The 20,485-nt window shown below is 34.8% G+C and overlaps 1 protein-coding gene across 1 annotated transcript in view; it reads left to right on the forward strand.

Annotated features, from left to right (window-relative positions):
* The window catches only part of Kul (Kuzbanian-like), a 460,233-nt gene that overhangs the window by 15,310 nt on the left and 424,438 nt on the right, over positions 1–20,485 (forward strand). The window contains exon 2 of the mRNA XM_074129116.1: positions 19,563–19,701. Coding sequence (XP_073985217.1) covers positions 19,563–19,701 — 139 coding nt within the window. The remainder of the gene's footprint in view (positions 1–19,562; positions 19,702–20,485) is intronic.

Consider the following 20,485-nt stretch of genomic DNA (forward strand, 5'->3'; position numbering starts at 1 on the left):
GTTAATAAACGCCCAGACATTCATTACGCAGGCGCCATAGAAACTGAGCGAATGGAGGCAAGATCCACAAGTCTGAAATGTATTGTGGTACTACTGAGTTCTATTCTCGATCTAAGCCTTGATTTTTATTTGTTAACATGAGAAATTTTGTAGTTATAAGTACTTTAGCTCTTCGCTTCCGACCACGATCACTTTTAGGAAGTTAAGACGTAAAGTCTGCCCGAAAAACCAGGCATTACTCTACTTATTCTGATACGCCCTAGGATTTTACTAACTCCTAAGTTGGTCACTTATTCGAACCCAATTCGAGTGATCAAGAGCTTGGATTTGTAAGTGGCAGATCCCTAGGTTCGAATCCCGCATATAACTACTTTTTATTCGTTAGAAAAGAATTGTTTATAGTAAAGACTGAGCTTCCGCCTCCGTCCACCTAATTGGTTGTTGCACGTTAAGCCCCGCCTAAAAAAAAAAAAATAGGCGATCACTTTACTCAGCTCACTAAGTACTTTCTAAGTATTATATTTCGTGAATACAAAAAAAAAATGGGGAAACTTTTTGATGCTTTTCTAATTAAAAGAAATAAATAAAACAGCGAGAGAGAAACTAGCCAGTTAGGAAAATGCAATTTCCTATTTTATCTCCACTTTGTAAAACAACTTGACCTGAAAAGTAGAAAAAGAAAAAATACAAAAAAAAAAATAAATAAAAGAACTCCTGCTAATAAATATAAAGTGTTACAATCGGCAGCGAGATAAAAGGGAAATACGATCAGATAACCATTTCCCAACTATATAATCTCAAAGGTTCGCAACATTTGAGCACAACTTCTTTAAGCTTAATCTCACGCTCTTTATTTCTGTAATTAAACCACAATGTTTTTTGGGCTAACTCGTTGAATCGTTTTAAAGGTCCTTCTTGTCAGTTTATTTTACAACTTAACGATAAACAAAGAAATCTTTATGTACCTATACAGGGTGAACCAGTAAGCATTGTCCATAGGCCTACTGTGGTGTAGTACATCTAAAGTGGAGTTCAATGACGTATTGGTCAACTTCATATTTTCCATTGTTCTTGAGTGACGTCACTTTTAAATTTTTTTCTAAAATCATTACTTTTATCCAATAAAAATGTTATTACTCAAAAAGTTTTAGTCCGAATTCGATTCTGGTGACACGGTTAGAAAGACAGATAAATTTTCTAAAAATTGATACCATTTCGAAGCATAAGTTATTCTCCAAACAGCCTCAATCTTCCTCCGGATGCTGGAAAAATAAAAGTAATCGAAATTTTTGAAGAAAACTCATTAGGCCCTTATGTGATTATTATCCAACCTAGATGCTGGCACTTTTTCTAAAAGTTTCCTTGTTTAATGGGCTTTCAAACGGTATATCATTTTCCAGGATTCCTTTTATCTTTGTATGAGAAATTACGTTTGTTTTACAAGAAAACGTGTTCACAAGCACTCAACAGTGTTAGTTTATCAAGTTGTTTAGGTCATCAATTTTAATGAAGGCTGTCTTTAAAAGAAGTTAAAAAAGTACTATTTTTATTTAAAAAAAATTACATTTTCTCTAATATTACAGAGTTTAGATTTTTTTTTTTTTTTAAGTGCAATTTGTAACCTTTGACTTCCTTATTTAAAGACAGCCTTCATTAAAATTGACTATTGGTCCATCTAAAAGAGTTTTCAATGACCTAAACAACTTGATAAACTAACACTGTTGAGTGCTTGTGAACACGTTTTCTTGTAAAACAAACGTAATTTCTCATACAAAGATAAAAGGAATCCTGGAAAATGATATACCGTTTAAAAGCCCATTAAACAAGGAAACTTTTAGAAAAAGTGCCAGCATCTAAGTTGGATAATAATCACATAAGGGCCTAATGAGTTTTCTTCAAAAATTTCGATTACTTTTATTTTTCCAGCATCCGGAGGAAGATTGAGGCTGTTTGGAGAATAACTTATGCTTCGAAATGGTATCAATTTTTAGAAAATTTATCTGTCTTTCTAACCGTGTCACCAGAATCGAATTCGGACTAAAACTTTCTGAGTAATAACATTTTTATTGGAAAAAAGTAATGATTTTAGAAAAAAAATTAAAAGTCACGTCACTCAAGAACAATGGAAAATATGAAGTTGGCCAATACGTCATTGAACTCCACATTAGATGTATTACACACAGTAGACAATGGACAATACTTACTGGTTCACCCTGTATAGTGGTAATGGAGGGGTGAAAACAATAGGGCTGGAAAACCTAAGGTATGTGGTGAGTAATTGTTAAGTTACTGTTTAAAGAATGTTATTGTAGAAATTTGAAAGATTGTTCGTGTCTGTCCTAAAGTTGATAGATTTTTGTTGTTTTTTAATGGGTATCATTTCTAATATGTTCCGTTTGTTTCTGTTGGTGTTAGTTGCAAGTATGGAAGTGTTGTCAAAGTCAAATTCGTGTTGCAGGTGTTTATTGAGGACAGAAAAGGTATCATTAGGTTTTTTAGTTTTACAGTCGTGTTGGTGATGGTATAGTCTCTTGTTCAGATATTGGTGATGTTTGTCCAACGTATGTGGCATCACAATTTTTGCAATTGATTTTATATATTACATCTGAACGTAATAATTTTGGTTTAGGGTCTTTTAGTTTTGTGAATAAGTCCAGAATGTTTTCAGTATGATGCTGGTTGATAAGTCGATTTTTTGTTCTCAGTTGAAAAAAACGTGAAAATAAACTTTTTCTTTTTTGACTCCATTTTTGTGGCTTTTCTTATCCACTGTTCTGATATTAGCTCTCTATACATAGAGGAAGAGGAAAATCAATTACCTCTGTTTGTAGTTGAAAACAATTTCAATTGGATGAAAAAAAAAGATGGCTCCCAGTGGATTACTGAACAGTGGTGAGCGGCTGAGAATAGAAAAGTTCATTTGACTTTACAAAGCTAAGCCAAGGGTTTTGAACCTCTTATTTAGTTTTTACAAAAAGTCGTTTCTGACGGTTACCAGCCGGGTGAGGAAGCGAAGACTAGCGGTTATGCATTATTCAGTGGCCAAGACGTACGGTAGTAGTAGCCGACCAGTTAGCGGTGGAGACTTGAACTTGTGGCCATCGAGAGTGGGGAGGTGGCCACTCATTGCCACATTCCTTCTGGATATCTAGCATTTAAATTTATATTACTTACGGTAATTATTCTTTTTAATAAGGTTTTTTTAGAATTCCCTGCAAATTAGCCAATATCTGTCACTCTTATAGTCGACATTACTTACAGGCATTTGTGTTTTGGTTGTCGTGGCAAATTAAAAAGTTGAGAAAAGTGTTGAAATGAATTTAAAGCGAACGGCAGCTTCTAGACTAGAACAATTCCTTGTCCCTCCTTTATTTAATTTTACTTTACAATGAATTATTTTTTTAAAAAAAAGGGAATAATTCTTAGAAACAAAGTAAGAAGTTTTAACAACGAGATTTCATTTTTAATTAAAATAACTCTTTACAAAAAGCCAGTTATTTTGAAATAATTTAATATTATTAAAGTTTGGCGCTGTAAGACAAAGGAACAGCTGTTAGTACACGCAGTGGCTAAGTAGGCGTGCCCGAGCAACAGATTTTGCCTTTCGCGGGCGCTCTCCCCCCTTCTTCTCAAAAAGCTTTTGTTCTTTAGGAAAGTTACAACTACTGTGGTAATGTAACCTTCCAAGGTGGATTGCCTCCATGTTTTGGTGTGTGACGTCACTGTTAACGCAAACAGCTGCCCACTTCTTAGCTTAGAATTTCCGATTAAATAATACATATTAAATCAAAATTTTTTGTTTTGTTTTTTGATGATTTAAGGCGCGTCAACGTCTAAGATTATTGGCGCCCGGAGCTTTTTTCCAGTGCACTGCCGGCCTCCGGACAGTGTTCTCTCGTTACAGACAATACTGTCTATTATCGGACAGTGAGCTGTAAGAAGCTCCTAGGAAGAGAAAATCTAAGGGTCAGCAGCTGGATTCGAACCCGGGACCTCCGCGTGAGAGCCCAGTACGCTAACCGCATAGCTAATCTCTTTCCTAATTTGTAAATATTGAACTGATTTTGGCTCAAATAATTGAGCAATAAGTTTAAATGAGATGAATTAAATTTAAAGAGGCAACCTTCGTTATAAACTTTATTATGCCGAGCTTTCGACCTAAGGGACTAGGCCATCTTCAGGGCTAATTTACAATATACGGTTTTACATCATTAGAGGGTTGGTCAGTGCATTGGCTTCCTTACAAACAAACACAATCACACACAGACCGATCACATTCAGTCCATGAGCAGACAAGACAGAAGACACACCAACCCTTTAATTATGTAAAATATTACATTGTCAATTAGTCCTGAAGATGACCTAGTCCCTTAGGTCGAAAGCTCGGCATAATAAAGTTTATAATGACTGAAACTGGCATTAATTTCTCATCCTATTGAAACTATGATTCAGTCACCAAAAATAATGAACAGTACGTAACTATATCACGGTTCGCCTAGAACGATTTTAATTGAAAAGTTCACCAACATGAAAATTTTTTCTTTCTCCTTATTATTTGGGTCAAAACTAACCAAAATCCACTGAAAACCAAATCGGTTTACGTGGCGGATTTTTTTTTTTTAAATTTTTCAGTTCAATAAACGGGAAAACGGCTTTTTTTTTGCATTGTTAAGCCTAATAAATGGAAAAACAATACAGTTTTTTGCAAAACCAATGCATGCATTTTGAAACTGAGGGAATTTCCGACAGATTGATGTATTTTATAAATGATAAAAATGAAATTTCGACATTAAAAAATCAATAAAAAAGACATTTTTGAGCAAAATAAGGCAAAAACAAGGGTTTCTCGCATTTCAAAGCTTACTTAACAAAGAAATCATCGTTTTTTTTGTGGAAGGGAATGGGATTTTTCAAAAATGAGAAAAATTCCTGCAAAATACAATATTTATACACTGGAAAAAGTGAATTTTTTCCAATTCAAATTCATTTAATGAAACTTTTTGGATTAAAAGAGGCCAAATAATTTTTCTGACGGAAATTCCCTCAGCTTCAAAATGCATGCATTGGTTTTGCATAAAACTGTATTGTTTTTCCATTTATTAGGCTTAACAATGCAAAAAAAGCCGTTTTTCTCGTTTTTTGACCTGAAAAATTAAAAAAAAAAAAAAATCCGCAACTTAATCCGATTTGGTTTTCAGTGGATTTTGGTTAGTTGTGACCCAAATAATGAGAAAGAAAAATTTTTGCCTGTTGGTGAACTTTTCAATTAAAATCGTTCTAGCCGAACCGTGATATAATAGCAATTATATAATATTTAAACCTCCTCATTCCTTGTCATGAAACAAAAACTAAGAATATGGCCACATGATTGAACTGGTCAACCTCCAATCAAGTGTCGCTATACTTAACAAAAAAATGCAAATGAATTTACCTCTACCTTGAGTTTTTAAAGGAATGTATATATCGCAAGTCGGCTGAAATAATACGTAGGGTTTTGGATCAAAATTACGCTGGACTTTAGAGATATCTGAGAAATAGTTTAATGTCAAGATAGACGAGAATTAGAATTTAAGTCTATAATCAGCCCTGTTCTTGCGTAGTCTAGATAACTGGTCCATATTCTTGAATAGCGATGAATACTATAGGAAAATCTATAACGATAAGAGAGCGGTATTGGATACACAAAGATAGTTAAGAGCGATTGATTGTTGAAGATTTGTGGTGCCACTGGACGATCTCCTGATTGGCGTAGAACAATACTAGCATTAAACGCAACTTTGGGGCTAATTTACATATTATTGTGTCTCTCGTCCAACGAAATAAGAGCAATGCTGAAGGAAAATTGCTTCCGGTACATTCCAGGATGTAGCCGAGATTCCTGGACAAGATCGCTTACTAGGTAAGCGGAGAAACATTGCGATCACCTTGAAATATTGTGTCATAATCTTTTTTGTGGTTTCCTGAATCTCCATAAGTGTATTCTTGTTGAACTTTCTGTCATAATAAAGAAATTCCTTGGCTCCTAATTACGCATTACAATGTCAGTGAGGAAGGTTATCCTAAACCAGTTTGGTAAACACCGCCCACTACTTGGTCACTTCCTCCCCGGGGGCTGAATGTCAGACCACATTCTAGGCTACTTCATTGATTACCCTACTGGATTACTTAATTCTAATTCATTCCCTAAATAAAACTTGGTTCCTCTTAATTATTTCCAGATTTGTGAAATGAGCCTGCATAAGTTATTCATTTTTAACAGACAGATTTCCCAAAAAAATTGACTGACCAATCGTAATTGCCGTAAAAATTTATTTGATACGAATTTTCTTCGTATATTATGGAAATATTAATTCATAGGAGGCCTCTAACGAGAGACATTGTCGAGATCGCTTACTAGGTAAGCGGAGAAACATTGCGATCACCTTGAAATATTGTGTCATAATCTTTTTTGTGGTTTCCTGAATCTCCATAAGTGTATTCTTGTTGAACTTTCTGTCATAATAAAGAAATTCCTTGGCTCCTAATTACGCATTACAATGTCAGTGAGGAAGGTTATCCTAAACCAGTTTGGTAAACACCGCCCACTACTTGGTCACTTCCTCCCCGGGGGCTGAATGTCAGACCACATTCTAGGCTACTTCATTGATTACCCTACTGGATTACTTAATTCTAATTCATTCCCTAAATAAAACTTGGTTCCTCTTAATTATTTCCAGATTTGTGAAATGAGCCTGCATAAGTTATTCATTTTTAACAGACAGATTTCCCAAAAAAATTGACTGACCAATCGTAATTGCCGTAAAAATTTATTTGATACGAATTTTCTTCGTATATTATGGAAATATTAATTCATAGGAGGCCTCTAACGAGAGACATTGTCGAGGCGCCAATGCTCTCAAATATTGACTCGCTCTAAATTTAGAACTCTAGAATTCATAGTAGTTATAATACCCCAGAATATCAATTAAAGGCAATTACTTTTACTTTATAATCAAGGCAATTTTTTGATACAAAATATAAGGGAAATCTTTTGGATGGAAACCACAAACGAGCTTCTACATTTTTTTAGCGGTTACTCACATTGCCTACATCAATATGTAATAATAATAAATAAAATTTCAGGCGCCACGGTAGCCGAGCGGTTAGAAATGAGACCTGTAAAGCTAATATGCATTGTGGTACTGGGTTAGATTTCCGGTCTTAGGTCTTGGACTTTATTTAATGATTAATAAAAGAAATTTACAGTAAAGTATGTTTGCTAGTCGCTTCCATCCACGACACCTAATTGGTAGTTGGACTAAAGCCTGCCTGAAAAAATAGGCGATTACTTTACTAAATAAAATTTCCATGTTAGATATTTCAGCTTCCGCACATCTTAAATGAAGAATCCGCCTACTAGTTTGGGGTACTTGATATTGGTGGTCCCAATCTTTCATTAAGAATGGATAACAATGTGTTTTAGCGCAAAAGTAAAGATGTCCTTACTTCATGAAAAATTTGGGCCCAGAGGCCGAAAATTTTGATTAGAGTATAAACAGTATTTGATGATCCGCCCCAATAAAGCCTGGCGTGTTTACTCTCGCGATTGTTTAGCCCAAATTGCTTAATTAATATTTTTGCTAATGAGGCTCTGCTTTCACATGATATTGCTTTTATTGTTTGACTGGCTCGCTTACGGGATTGCCTAGAATTACTTTTCTAATGAAATGGAGCATTAGAAGGATTTCCCAACGACCCTCTCTCCTGGGAGTATCCTTAATTGAATTATCCTTGTAAACCAAAAATAATAAAGGGAGAAATCATAGTCCATGAACTTCTTAAAATTTGCAACTAGTGAACTAGCTGTAAGCAATGAAAAAGTCATGGGTTCTCCATCAAGACAACGCGTCGGCTCACACTGCATTGTCTGTCAAGAACAGTTTCTAGCCAAGTACAACATCCCAGTTTTAGGCCAACCGCCTTATTCACCTGGGACCTGGCCCCACGTGACTTTTATCTGTTCCCCAAAGTCAAATCTGCATTAAAGGGAACACGATTTCAGTCCGTTGAAGCTGTGAAAGGAAAAGAGGCACGCGTCATGCAGGAGCTGACAGAAAAAGACCTTCAGCACTTTTTCGAACAATGGTAAATTCGCATGGAGCGTTGAGGGGAGGGGTGTATATTGAAGGTGATAATAACTAAATATGTATAAATTTAAAATAGAATGTTTTACAGCAATAGTCTCGTTATTTAATAGCCACCCTTGTATGGTGATCAGTATTTTGTTTGTACGATTTTCGTAAAAATTGAATTAAGCCAAAAGGAAGAAAAAGTAATGCCAAATCCAGTCATGATTTGTTTATTCTTTGGATTTGGCATTATTCTTTTTTTCCATCTGGATTATTAAATCAGTCACCAAAAACAATGAACGATACTTACAAGCGCACAATAACGCTTAAATCTGTAATAATTTTTTGGTTTTTTCAATTTCAGTATTTTTAAAAGTAGATATTTTTTTAAATATTTTTAAAGCCATTAATAATTATTAGTTATAGGACAACTTGAGCGCTAAAAGTGTTAAAATGATTTAGTGCTGGTTTTTAAATATTTAATAATTCATCACTGTTACTGAATTTCAAGATAAATCTGGAGTAAATAATAATTTATTGATGCCTGTCAAAAGTATACCGCTTTATGTTTATATTAACAATTTGATTATTCTGTGAAAGATGAAGAGAAAAAAGTAGATAAATGGTTGGAACTAGGCTCGGAGAATATTTGTGCCCAGATGTTGGTGAATGGACGGCGGAAGTCTCCCCGTCCGGACTGCAGACTCCGGCGGTGCTCTGTCCGTTTGGGAAACTTTATTCTAACCGCATCAAACTATATCCCGGCGGCTGTCCCAGCTTCCTTTACACTATCTCTACAGATTGCTTCTCTTTGCAGTGTGGTAAACGCTCGGTTGTCTCCTAGTCCAATACAAGAAGTGAAGGGACCAACCGACAGCAGTTCCTCGCTGTACTTTACTAGGAAAGTGAAAACTTTTTTCATATTTCATATTTGATGCAACATGCGCATCAAACTTGTCTCCTAACTGGAGAAAAATCTTCTTGCTTTCTTTTTCAGTACACTATTTTATCTTGTGATGACTCTTTTTTTTTCACTCACACGATTTACTACCTCTTTTTTGGGGGAGGCGCATCAACTTTTTTGGCCATTAGCGCCTTCCAAAACCGTTTCTATCACAATCCGAGGTTACTCAAGCTGTGATGGTAGGAGGAAGCCCTAGATTATATAACTTATCCAGATTTTCTTTCTTGGTATGCTGCTCCCAGTCGATGAAAAAAAGTTGGTGATATTTCATGTCATCCTTTACCTCAATAAAACTGGTTAATTGAATTCAGGGAACGATTTTTGATACTTTTGAAACTTTTGATACTGTAAGAAATTACATTTCCTTTTTCATCAGTTTTTTTTGGACTCTCAACTCTTCTTAGAGCTTTCTAAAGAATATTCAGGTTGGGCGAAGACGCAGGGCGCAGAGTTGGCTGTATGCTGTGGCTACTAAAACCCATTAAACCTGTCTACATCTATTCTTCTTGCAATAACTTGCTTAGAGAGCCTGGATGAATCACCAAGGATTGTTGTAATATTAGTGGTCTCACCTGTCACCAGTTAGGGCTAGATAGATCCTAAGTAAATGTCGATGAACAAAATACCATGGCATATAGTTGGTTTTCACTATTTTCTTAAGTTTATACCTGACAGATCTAATAGACTAAGAGTTAGACGTCTCTAGTACTAGATCTAGATACTGGAATAAGTAAAGTAAAGTAAAGTAATGGCCTATTTCTTCAGGCGGGACTTAACGTCCAGCTACCAATTAGGTGTCGTAGATGGAGGCAGAAGCTCCTACTTTACTATAAACAATTTTTTTTCTAACAAATAAAAAGTAGCCATAAGCGGGATTCGAACCTAGGGATCTCTCACTTACAAAGCCACGCTCTTGACCACTAGACCAACATACGCCCCATAGTTACTGGGAAGGCACAATAAGCCTCTTGTGGTGGCTGCGATGCCGTGAAGCATAAGTCGCGTACCGCCTTTCAAAATCTAAAAATCTATTGGAATATATCGAGTATGAAGGATGTAAAAATTACCCTTTCACACATTCTCTTCACGCCTACAAAGAGGAAGTGCCACGATCGTGCAATATTTACTAAATAAATTTTAATATTTAGTATATAAGAATAGATGTAGACAGGTTTAATGGGTTCTAGTAGCCACAGCATATAGCCAACTCTGCGCCCTGCGTCTTCGCCCAACCTGAATATTCTTTAGAAAGCTCTAAGAAGAGTTGAGAGTCCAAAAAAAGTTTATTAGTTAATAAACTAATAAACTTTACAACAATCCTTGGTGATTCATCCAGGCTCTCTAGGCAAGTTATTGCAAGAAGAATAGATGTAGACAGGTTTAATGGGTTTTAGTAGCCACAGCATACAGCCAACTCTGCGCCCTGCGTCTTCGCCCAACCTGAATATTCTTTAGAAAGCTCTAAGAAGAGTTGAGAGTCCAAAAAAAACTGATAAAAAGGAAATGTTATTCCCTGGTTACTTTTAGATCTAGAACAGAGAATTCTTTAATTCAGCACGGTTTCACTTGGATGTTTGTTGAGTAATTCTAACGTCTGTGGAAGTCTTAAACGGTGTAAAGTCTAGACTTTTAAGAATTCTATTTTACTTTTATTTAGAGCTCACCTAATTAAATCGTTTGATAAAATATAACAGAAAACTTGTTTAATTAAATTACGCTTTCATTACAAAAAGGTATTTAGGAATTTTTATTACAATATTTAAGACAGTTTAAGACGTATATGTTGAAATAATGATTAAAATTTAGCAAAAGGGTTGATGTTTTACCCCTTTTTAATCAAACTGGGGAATCAAGCATTTTAATTTCCACTATATTTTTCATCTTAATTTTATAAAAAGGGAATGATGGCTCTTTTGAAGTTGCAATATCTTCTTCTTGGGGCTTCTTAGCTTATTGCAGTTTCAAGATTAATGAATTTATTTTTTTTTAATAAAACCGTTCAAATTATATCCTTAAAACATTGGACAATTTTCTTGAACTTCTCCAGGAAACTAGTAAAGGAAAATTAAAAAGTTTTTTGTAAGGCTTTCACAGTTGGAAGTCCTTTTTTTTAAAGGAAAACCTAGCAAATAATGGACGGTTACGGCTAGATCTAATGTACTGGTGGCTAGGGTCGATGGACTACGGTGCTGGTGTACCCTTCTTTGTTCGCTTCAATGATTTCATAGCTGGATGATACGCGAGCAGATTTTCCTTTTTCATTTTTTTTTTTTTTTTTGCTCCTAAATGATTTTAAAGGAGTTATGGAGAAGTTATGTGGGGTTAAACTTTTGCCTCTAGAGAGTCATGTCAACGTAATATACGGGTTTACGAACTGGAACATGTTCATGGTTAAGATGGTTTTTTGTTGAGACTGTTGTTGCTTGTGTTGGAGGTTTTAAAGATAGAGAAATGAAGATATTTACGAGTTAAAACTAAATTAATATAAAATTTAGAAAACCAAATATTTTTTTTATTTCATTTAATTTATTTATTGTAACTTGCTTATAATGTACAATTGTAGCAAGGGGTTGACCCGTGCCTTTACTCGGATGAAGTACAAAAGATAAAATACATGACAAAAGGAAAAGAATGAGTACAAAAACAAAAATAAATTCAATTTTGCAAATAAAATAATAATAATAATAAAAGTGCTATTAAATTAACAAAAACAAATTTATAATTTTCACAGAGTTAATTATATAAAAGTACATATATTTTACTTTGTCTACCGAGTCGAAACATAAGAGACCCTCCAACACAATTTTAGGTTGAACACTGGAAGAAAAGTTAATGTTATGCATATGTAGATACTTGGCTCTTAAGACATCTTATATCGGGCAGATAATTAAGAAATGAATTAGATCATCTTTATTTTTTCCACATAACGGACAGGGGGAATCAGTATTACGAGGGTCGTTTGAAAAGACCGTGCAAAGTCAGAGAGATAGCGCTACTGGCGCGTATCGAGGTTATGTTTAGTTAGTAGCATCTCTTGGTAGAACACACACCAAGTTTCAGCCAGATCGGTCTATTTCTTTGTGTTTGGCATTCGTTTGAATCGAGGAAGTCGAGTGATTTTCAAAAAATGGACGAAAAAGAATCTCGTGTGTTGATTAAACACTACTTTATGAAAGGCAAAACGCCTGAGGAGACTAAAGAGAAGCTTGGTAAACATTATGGTGACTCTGCACCTTCGATTAGAACAGTTTATAAGTGGTTTCAAAATTTTCGGAGTGGCCATATGGGCACAAGTGACGCTGAACGTTCTGGACGCCCTGTTGAGGTTACTACTCCAGAAATCATTGATAAAATCCATGATATGGTGATGGATGACAGAAGAGTGAAGGTGCGTGAGATTGCTAGTGCTGTGGGCATCTCGAATGAACGGGTACATAATATTTTGCATCAACATTTGGACATGACAAAGCTATCCGCAAGATGGGCGCCGCGATTGCTCACGCTTGACCAAAAACGAAATCGTGTGAAGCGTCGTTTCGTCACTGTGGATGAAACATGGATACATCACTACACTCCTGAGACCAAAGAACAATCTAAACAATGGGTCACCAAGGGGAAATCTGCGCCAAAAAAGGCGAAGACCGTTCCTTCGGCCGAAAAGATTATGGCGACTGTCTTTTGGGATTCGCAAGGAATAATCCTCATCGACTATCTGGAAAAGGGTAAAACTATTACAGGTGCATATTATTCATCGTTATTGGACCGTTTGAAAACCGAGCTGCAAGAAAAACGCCCACGATTGGCCCACAAAAAAGTCCTTTTCCATCACGACAACGCACCAGCTCACACCTCAGCAGTTGTGGTCGCAAAATTAATGGAAATAGGGTTCCAACTCGTTTCACATACCCCCTGTTCTCCAGACTTGGCTCCCTCGGACTACTATTTGTTCCCCAATATGAAGAAATGGCTGGCGGGAAAAAGATTTTATTCAAACGAGGAGGTGATTGCAGAAACGAATGGCTATTTTTCAGGCTTGTACAAATCCTATTATTCGGAAGGGATCAACAAACTAGAGCAGCGTTGGACGAAGTGTATAAGCCTAAAAGGAGACTATGTTGAAAAATAAAAAAGGTTTACCCCAAAAAATTAAGTAGTTTTTATTTTTGCACGGACTTTTCAAACGACCCTCGTAAACTTATAAACCCAACCGAGGATATAGAGTTGAGGCTTCTTCTCAGACATTAATCTTAATTGACTGGCAACTCTTGATCACATTAATGTGACATTTAATGTCCACCCAATCCAAAGCTGCTAATATTCCTAAGGCAAGTGTTAAATCTGGCGTTTACAGATTCAACATCCTTACTAATAAGATTATTGGTAAATCTTGCCGTGATATCAGTCAGTTTACCATTCGGTAAGTGCTGTTTTTTCCCAATAATCTCTAATTGCTTTCGCAAATCAGCGTTCCAGTTAAGAAGGATGCTAGGGCTATCAATGTTGTCAAGCCACGCGGCATAACAGGTACGTGGCAATTCATTTTCAGGCATGGCTAAGATAGAAAACCAAATATATATTAAATAAGAAAACAAAGCAAAATTGACGATAAATGATCATTTATAGAAACTAATGAAGGTTATGTAGATTGATTTTGTGATCAGTGCCGAGAGTGTTCTCTCAAAAACTCCCAAATCCTGCGTCTTCAGCGTTCTTGTTAGCTATCCCCCCACCATGGCTATGGTTGAGTCATCTCTCTAATTTTTTTGACTATTTTTGGAAGCTGGATTATTCTAAGTACAGGAAATTTTCCTTCTTTCTTCTTAAAAGTTGTATTTAAGTACTTTCGTTACACTTGGTACAGTAAAAGAGTCCACGGTTCCGGTTAGGATCCATTTTTTTTTTTTTTACCCCTCTCCTCTGAAATTCTTTGTGAAAAACTGAGAAATCACACCGGTAGAGTTGTACTTGTGTTTCAAGAATTTTTTGGACTAAACTACAGTTTCTGAAGCTAAAATAATACCAAAATAGAATACTAAGTTTGAATTAAATGCAACTTTTTATACCAACAACCGCCCCTCCCTGGCTAGATATTCTTACCGTAATCATAGGTCAAGAAGTCTTGCATACTGGGGTACATTAAAGTGATGTGATGGTTACTTTTATTTGATGATAAAACAAATTTATCCTGATTCACCCAAAACCATTAAATTACAATACGTGTTTTAAAATCTACAATTATTATTATTTTTGTTCTTAGCGTCACAAAAAACATTTTTGTTTTTTGCAGTCAGAGGACCTCCCAAAACGTGTATTTCTGGTGGGAAATTAATATTGAAAACCGATCATGAATAGAAAAAATTGTAACTTTGATCTTAAATATCTCAACTAATATTAGGGATATCGAAACGAGGTTAACGTCATTTTTCACAGTTTTTTATCTTGTTTTCATAACCATTGTCAAAATTAATTGTCTTTAAGAAACCCCAATCAGGTTTTTGGCAGTAACTCCGCCAAAAATGAAGATACAGGCATCGGGGATGGAAAATTTGAAAACTAGACCCGAAAAAACATATAGTTTAGTTTGTGGGTTTTTGCAAAATTCCACTTTCCTAAAAAGTTATTAGCGATTGGTGCGTATTAAATTCTGTATATAGGGTGAATACGGAGGAGTAGTCGAAACTTCGGGAGGTGATTCAGTAGCTCAAATGCAACAAAAAATATTCTCTTCACTTTGGCCCGATTCTCAATAGTGTCCAAGATATTTGCATTTTTAATTTTTCCGTCAATATTCGCGTTTTTCGCCATAAAAACGGCCGTAACTTTTCTATTCTTTATCCTACAACAAATCTGCTTATTCCAAACGAAAGAGCATTAAATTTCCTATAAATCTGCTTGGTACACAGCCTCAAAACTATTCTTATAACAATGAAATTTTTACTTTAATGTCTAAAATTTTCGTTCTCGATGATTTTTGTTAAAATTTTCAACTGCATTTTTTCAATGGGGTAATGGATCAAGGAATCACATAATTTCAGAAAAAGTTGCGCATTTATTGAGCTTCAAGATCATATAGATTTTTTTGGTTTTTAATAAAACTCTACCCCGAACAGAGGGGTGTAAATGCAGAAAACTGGGATTTAGCGAACTGACTTTTCATTACTAATTTACTCAAATATCAATTTTTACCATTTTAGTAACCATTTAATGGTTTTAGTAACCTAGCAAATTTATAGGAAATTTAATGCTCTTTCGTTTGGAATAAGCAGATTTGTTGTAGGATAAAGGATAGAAAAGTTACGGCCGTTTTTATGGCGATAAACGCGAATATCGACGGAAAAGTTAAAAATGCAAATATCTTGGACACTACTGAGAATCAGACCTAAGTGAATAGAATATTTTTTGTTGCATTTGAGCTGTTGAATCATCTCCCGAAGTTTCGACCACTCTTCCGTATACACCCCGTATATATTCTGACGTCACAGACTGAGTGACGGAGAGAGAACAAGTGTTAGAGATAGAGAAATACCTATTGATGTCCTGAGAATAATTTGCTGCGAAATAACTTTAAAAATACAATTATAGGTGGTTGTACTAGTAATGTTAATTCCGTCAATTCAGTTCTCATAAGTATTTAAGCAAATAACATTATGGTCTAAAAAGTACTTTCTTATAATTTTGAAATGTAGCCATTAAAGAAAGCTAAAGATGAAAATTAAACAGGGGAAATATTCTGTTTATTTTAACTGGGCAACCAGAATTAACCTTCATTTTTATATCATTAAAACTTCTTCTAACGGACTCTGTCGAATATCGGATTTATCTGTAGCATAATCACAAAATACTGGACATGAGAACAAGTTGTTATGACTCATGGTTAAGGAATTTCCTGTCAAATTGTAATTGAACAGAGAAATCTAAATAACATCTTTGAAAGAAGCGAGGTAATTAAAAATATATAAATTAATTTTTACCTTAAATTTATTACTGTAATTAGTAATTGTTCGCATAAATTTCGGAATATAGGCTTTATTTATAATAATTAAATTCAAAAGATCACTTGTTCTTTGTCTTTAATTTCTAACTAGAAACAATTTTTTAACCTTTAATACTTTCCAACCGACTGTCCTGGAGGAGTTCTAGCAGGAATGTGTTATTTGAAGAGTTCCGTAGGTGTCAGTCGAGTGGGCAGTACCACTCTCTCTCACTACTCAAGGAATACAGGACTGTGGTCCAGCCGAGGTTAACATTCTTAAGCCGAGGTGTTCCTTCTAACTGATCTTGTCTTCTTTCTACTTTATTACTTTTCACTCTTAGAAACTCCTCTCTGACTTGCAATAACCAATAGTTTGACCTTATTTTGTGTAATTAATCTATATTCTAAGCGAATAGAAGCTAATTTTGAATTTAATACTGTTTAAATTTAGGTACATGATAATTTAAAACAATAAAACGTAAAAGATTACTTAGTTGGTTATAATGGTATTCAAATTAGTTGGTGAAGTGAAGAAATCAGCGGTTATTATGTAAGAAATTAATTTATATGTAACCAGCACAGAGGTAATATCGTATCTGAAGGTTTTCTGAGGCGAGTTGAAATATTTTTGGGGAAATCCCAGGTAAAACGTCACCAGTAAAGAAAGTCATAGTCACTTCTTCTTCATTGGCAACAGAGGACCTTAGCCTCCTCAACTTCTCCCTTTCACTTGTTTCTATACTGGACCATCCTCCTCTACCAGGACTTCGCAGTTCTGCTCATAGTCATCCAGCCATTGTGACCAGTGAATTTCAGGTTTTGTTTAATCTTCTCCTTTCCCGGTGTACAGTGAACAGCATATGCGGTATTCTCGTCTTCTCTATCTTCTGCGGATAACCCAACAATCTTAGTGTACTTCGTTTTGTCACCTTTACAATATCCATTTCATTCATACTTCAGTTTTATAGAAACGTTCTAAAAAGCACATGTTTAACCGACATTTTATAGTAATTGATATCATTTAAGAAATTATACTGCATTCAACAAATATTGTTTAGAATTTATTAGATCTCACAGACCCTAATGCTGGCCATTTTCATCTACAAAATATTTGTTCAGTAAAGAGTGGCCTACCATAAAGAGTAAGTCCATATATTAGTGCGAACTGGCATTCTACCGGACTGACCCACCAACCCCCTCCCCCAAAAGTGCCCTTAATCAAAGTAATCCAGAAAAATGTTTCCTATAAAAGTTATAGAACTATTTGTGAGCTATAATTATACCAAGTTTAAAGAAAATCCAAGCAGCGGTTTTTGAGAAAAAGTTAAAAAAGTGAAAAATCTATTCTGTAAAGTGGTACTTCCGGTGGAGCTGTTTTGACCAAAAATTAACTGTCGCTTCCGGTGATGTCACCTGAACGAAATATCAAATTTGAACTCTGTACGATCATCCGTTCCTGAGATATAGTCGATAAACTAAGTGCAGAGCAGTAAATTCAGTCCAAACCTATGCCATCAAGGCAGGTTGGGTTAGAGAACCTCAAATTAGCTGGAAAAAGTAGAGAATTCTAGGAATTACTGGATCTGTAACCCAACCTGCCTTAGCCGCGACTTTTTAACATCACTTCTCTTCTCTTTTCTCTAACTAGCCGAATGTGATCGGTTATTGTCGGCTATTTTCGGCTCAATTAACAAAGATTTTTATTTCTAATTTAATTTTTAACATTTAATATGCACACTCACACGACTTTTTTTTTACTAATTCGTAGTTTTCTAGTAAAATAGTATTTTTTCCGAACAGTAGTTACTTTAAATAACAATACAATACATGCTAATGGGCCCAATCACATGGCCACAACGTATGAAAGATAAAATACAACATACATACGATGAACTTGAATTTAGAGATAGAAGTTCCCTACATTTGAGGCTAAATTTCATAAAATTTGAACATTGTAAGGGGGAAAATTGAGTTTCAAAAATTCAGTAAGGAACAACATAAGAAAACTTAAGTAAGAAGTTTTGAAAAAAGTGCATGAGTTACCTCTGTTCAAAAACACGACCCTAATACAGTATTGATCAGTCAAGACACAAATGTTATAAAAACAAAAGTTGATGGAAAAGATTTTACTTGAGAAAGAATAGTGAACTCCCTAGAGATTTGAACAAACTATAAGAAGGTATGCAGTAGATATAGTGGTGTACGGCGGAGACCACGATCTTTGTATGGTCCAGATCACCTTGACCTGTTTATTGGCTAATACTTGCATATCAAATGGCGCTATTAACTACTAGTCAGTACTAACATGATTTTGATTCTATTTCTTGGACTTATACTTATTTTGACCAATCAAAATTGAATTTCCTAAATAATCTATCTTTATTGACTCCTCTTATTGTTGCTAGATGAGTGCCTACAAAACCCTCTCTAGTGCTAGAAGTTATAAGAAATCTCTTCGAATAAGAGTTCCTGGAAGGTTATATTCTTATCCAGTACTCGTTTAATTCCCAAGAATCTAAGCGTTACATAGATAATGACTTGTAGTCAGTCAGTGATAGATCCTAGCAGGTCTGAATCGGCAATACCAGATGCGGAATCTGTCACATATTGCTGCTATACACTGTGTTCATTTTAAGACGGCTCAAATGCATTTCATGCTTAAACGGTTGATCTGAGCAAAAAAATGGTAGAGGAAAAATTTGTTGCCCATCACCAACTTATGTGATTATGTGACTTGATTTTAGATTCCTGATCGTGTACGCAGGAGACGCACGTCCAAAAGTAAGAATTAGCAGATGAGCCCCATTTTCATGTACACAGTTTTAAAGAGTATAAAAAGTTATGAAAGAAACCGGAAACCGCAATTCGATAACTTTAAAATTAAAGGTGCTAGGCCATTTCAAAAATCTGGTATTTATTAATCATATGTCAATTGTTTAACTTGTTATCAAAGAGAAAGAAGAGCACGCGATAGGTCATTTTTATGTATTTTTTCATCCCCTTTCTACTGAAACTATTGTCATGGCAGTAAAGCTAGTATTTTCCTTAATATCGGGAAATAAGTAGTTTTCCGAGTGATTTTTCTAAGCAATAATCAAATGTTAAGAGCTTTAGATGTTCACAAGCATAGACAAAATAGCTAAAAAATAATTTTACATGTGTTACAAACAAGAAGGTTTAATAATTATTTGGTAATTTTGGGAGAGTTGCGTTTAATTACCAAAAAAAATTGGAAACCTCCTGCCACATATTTATGTGATCAATATTCTACATTTAAAGGTTCAAACTTATTCCTTAATTTATCAAATAATGCTCCTTAAGCAGGTTGTATCTTCAGTGCCAGAGAAGGCACGAAAAATATTGCATCACTCGTATATTTAGATTTTATTTATAAAAAAGCTCTTGCTATTCTATCTCTATTTAAGAACTTTTATGATGCAAACTATGGTCCACAATTTGATTATCTATTCCTAGAGTTTTTCCCTTCTATTTAATTTAATTTGTCTTCTTGTTTCAGGTTTCGTTTTATCAGAATTCATCAAACATTATGAGCCAGTTATTTTCGATGAAGATGAAACGTTGGCCGCACACAGAAGACTGCGAAGATCTAGTAATTTACACCATCCGTTGCGTATCCACTTCTCAACACATCATAGGTCAGTATTTTAATTTTATTGATTAATAATAATTTGATGTCTTTCCGTTAACTACCAATCACTATATTGTGGTGCTTTTATATTTTCTGATTTTATAAGAAAACTAGAATTAAGTTCGCGGATGAAAGAAGGCTAGTAATTTCCATTTCGTTCCACATTGTTACACTCTAAGGTCATTATGCTGTAGCTTAGTCTTTTGATTGTCTAAACATAGTCTTATAACAAATATATCATAGTGCAATATAAAAAACAACTTGAGATGATATAAATCATACGTTTTGAATTAGAAAAATTATCCGTAAATAAAATATAAAAAAAATCCTACCACGTTTCTTAATGGTTGACTCACTTTTTTACTTTTTTTCTCAGATTTCGTATGAAATTTGGAATCGTATTGAAATGACTCGATTCTTGTTTGTTTAGGCTGACTTCAGGTACCGCCGGATGTTTAGAATACCTCGTACGTCAACCTCAGTTCTCCTATTGTCTTTAGCATACTTGAATGTATGATTCACTCACTGATGAATCATCAGTTACTTGCCGAGAGAATCTTTTTTTCTTATTTTCTCATTGTATAAACTCAAGAAAGGAAATATTTAAAATTTAATTCTCACAATCATCTCAAATACGATATTTTGAACAAATTTGTTCCACATTTTTCTTTAAATTTGGGATCTTTACTAAATGTTTGATCATTTTCAATTTATCCTTGAGATTTAATGATGTCCTTTCCAGAATTCTCTCTGTACTCCTTGCATCCTTCTTCTGCTTCTTAGTCTCCTCC

The sequence above is a fragment of the Rhodnius prolixus genome, unplaced genomic scaffold (assembly GCF_049639745.1).
Source record: "Rhodnius prolixus isolate KJV_2025 unplaced genomic scaffold, Rpr scaffold_9, whole genome shotgun sequence".
In the NCBI taxonomy this organism is placed as follows: Eukaryota; Metazoa; Arthropoda; class Insecta; order Hemiptera; family Reduviidae; genus Rhodnius; species Rhodnius prolixus.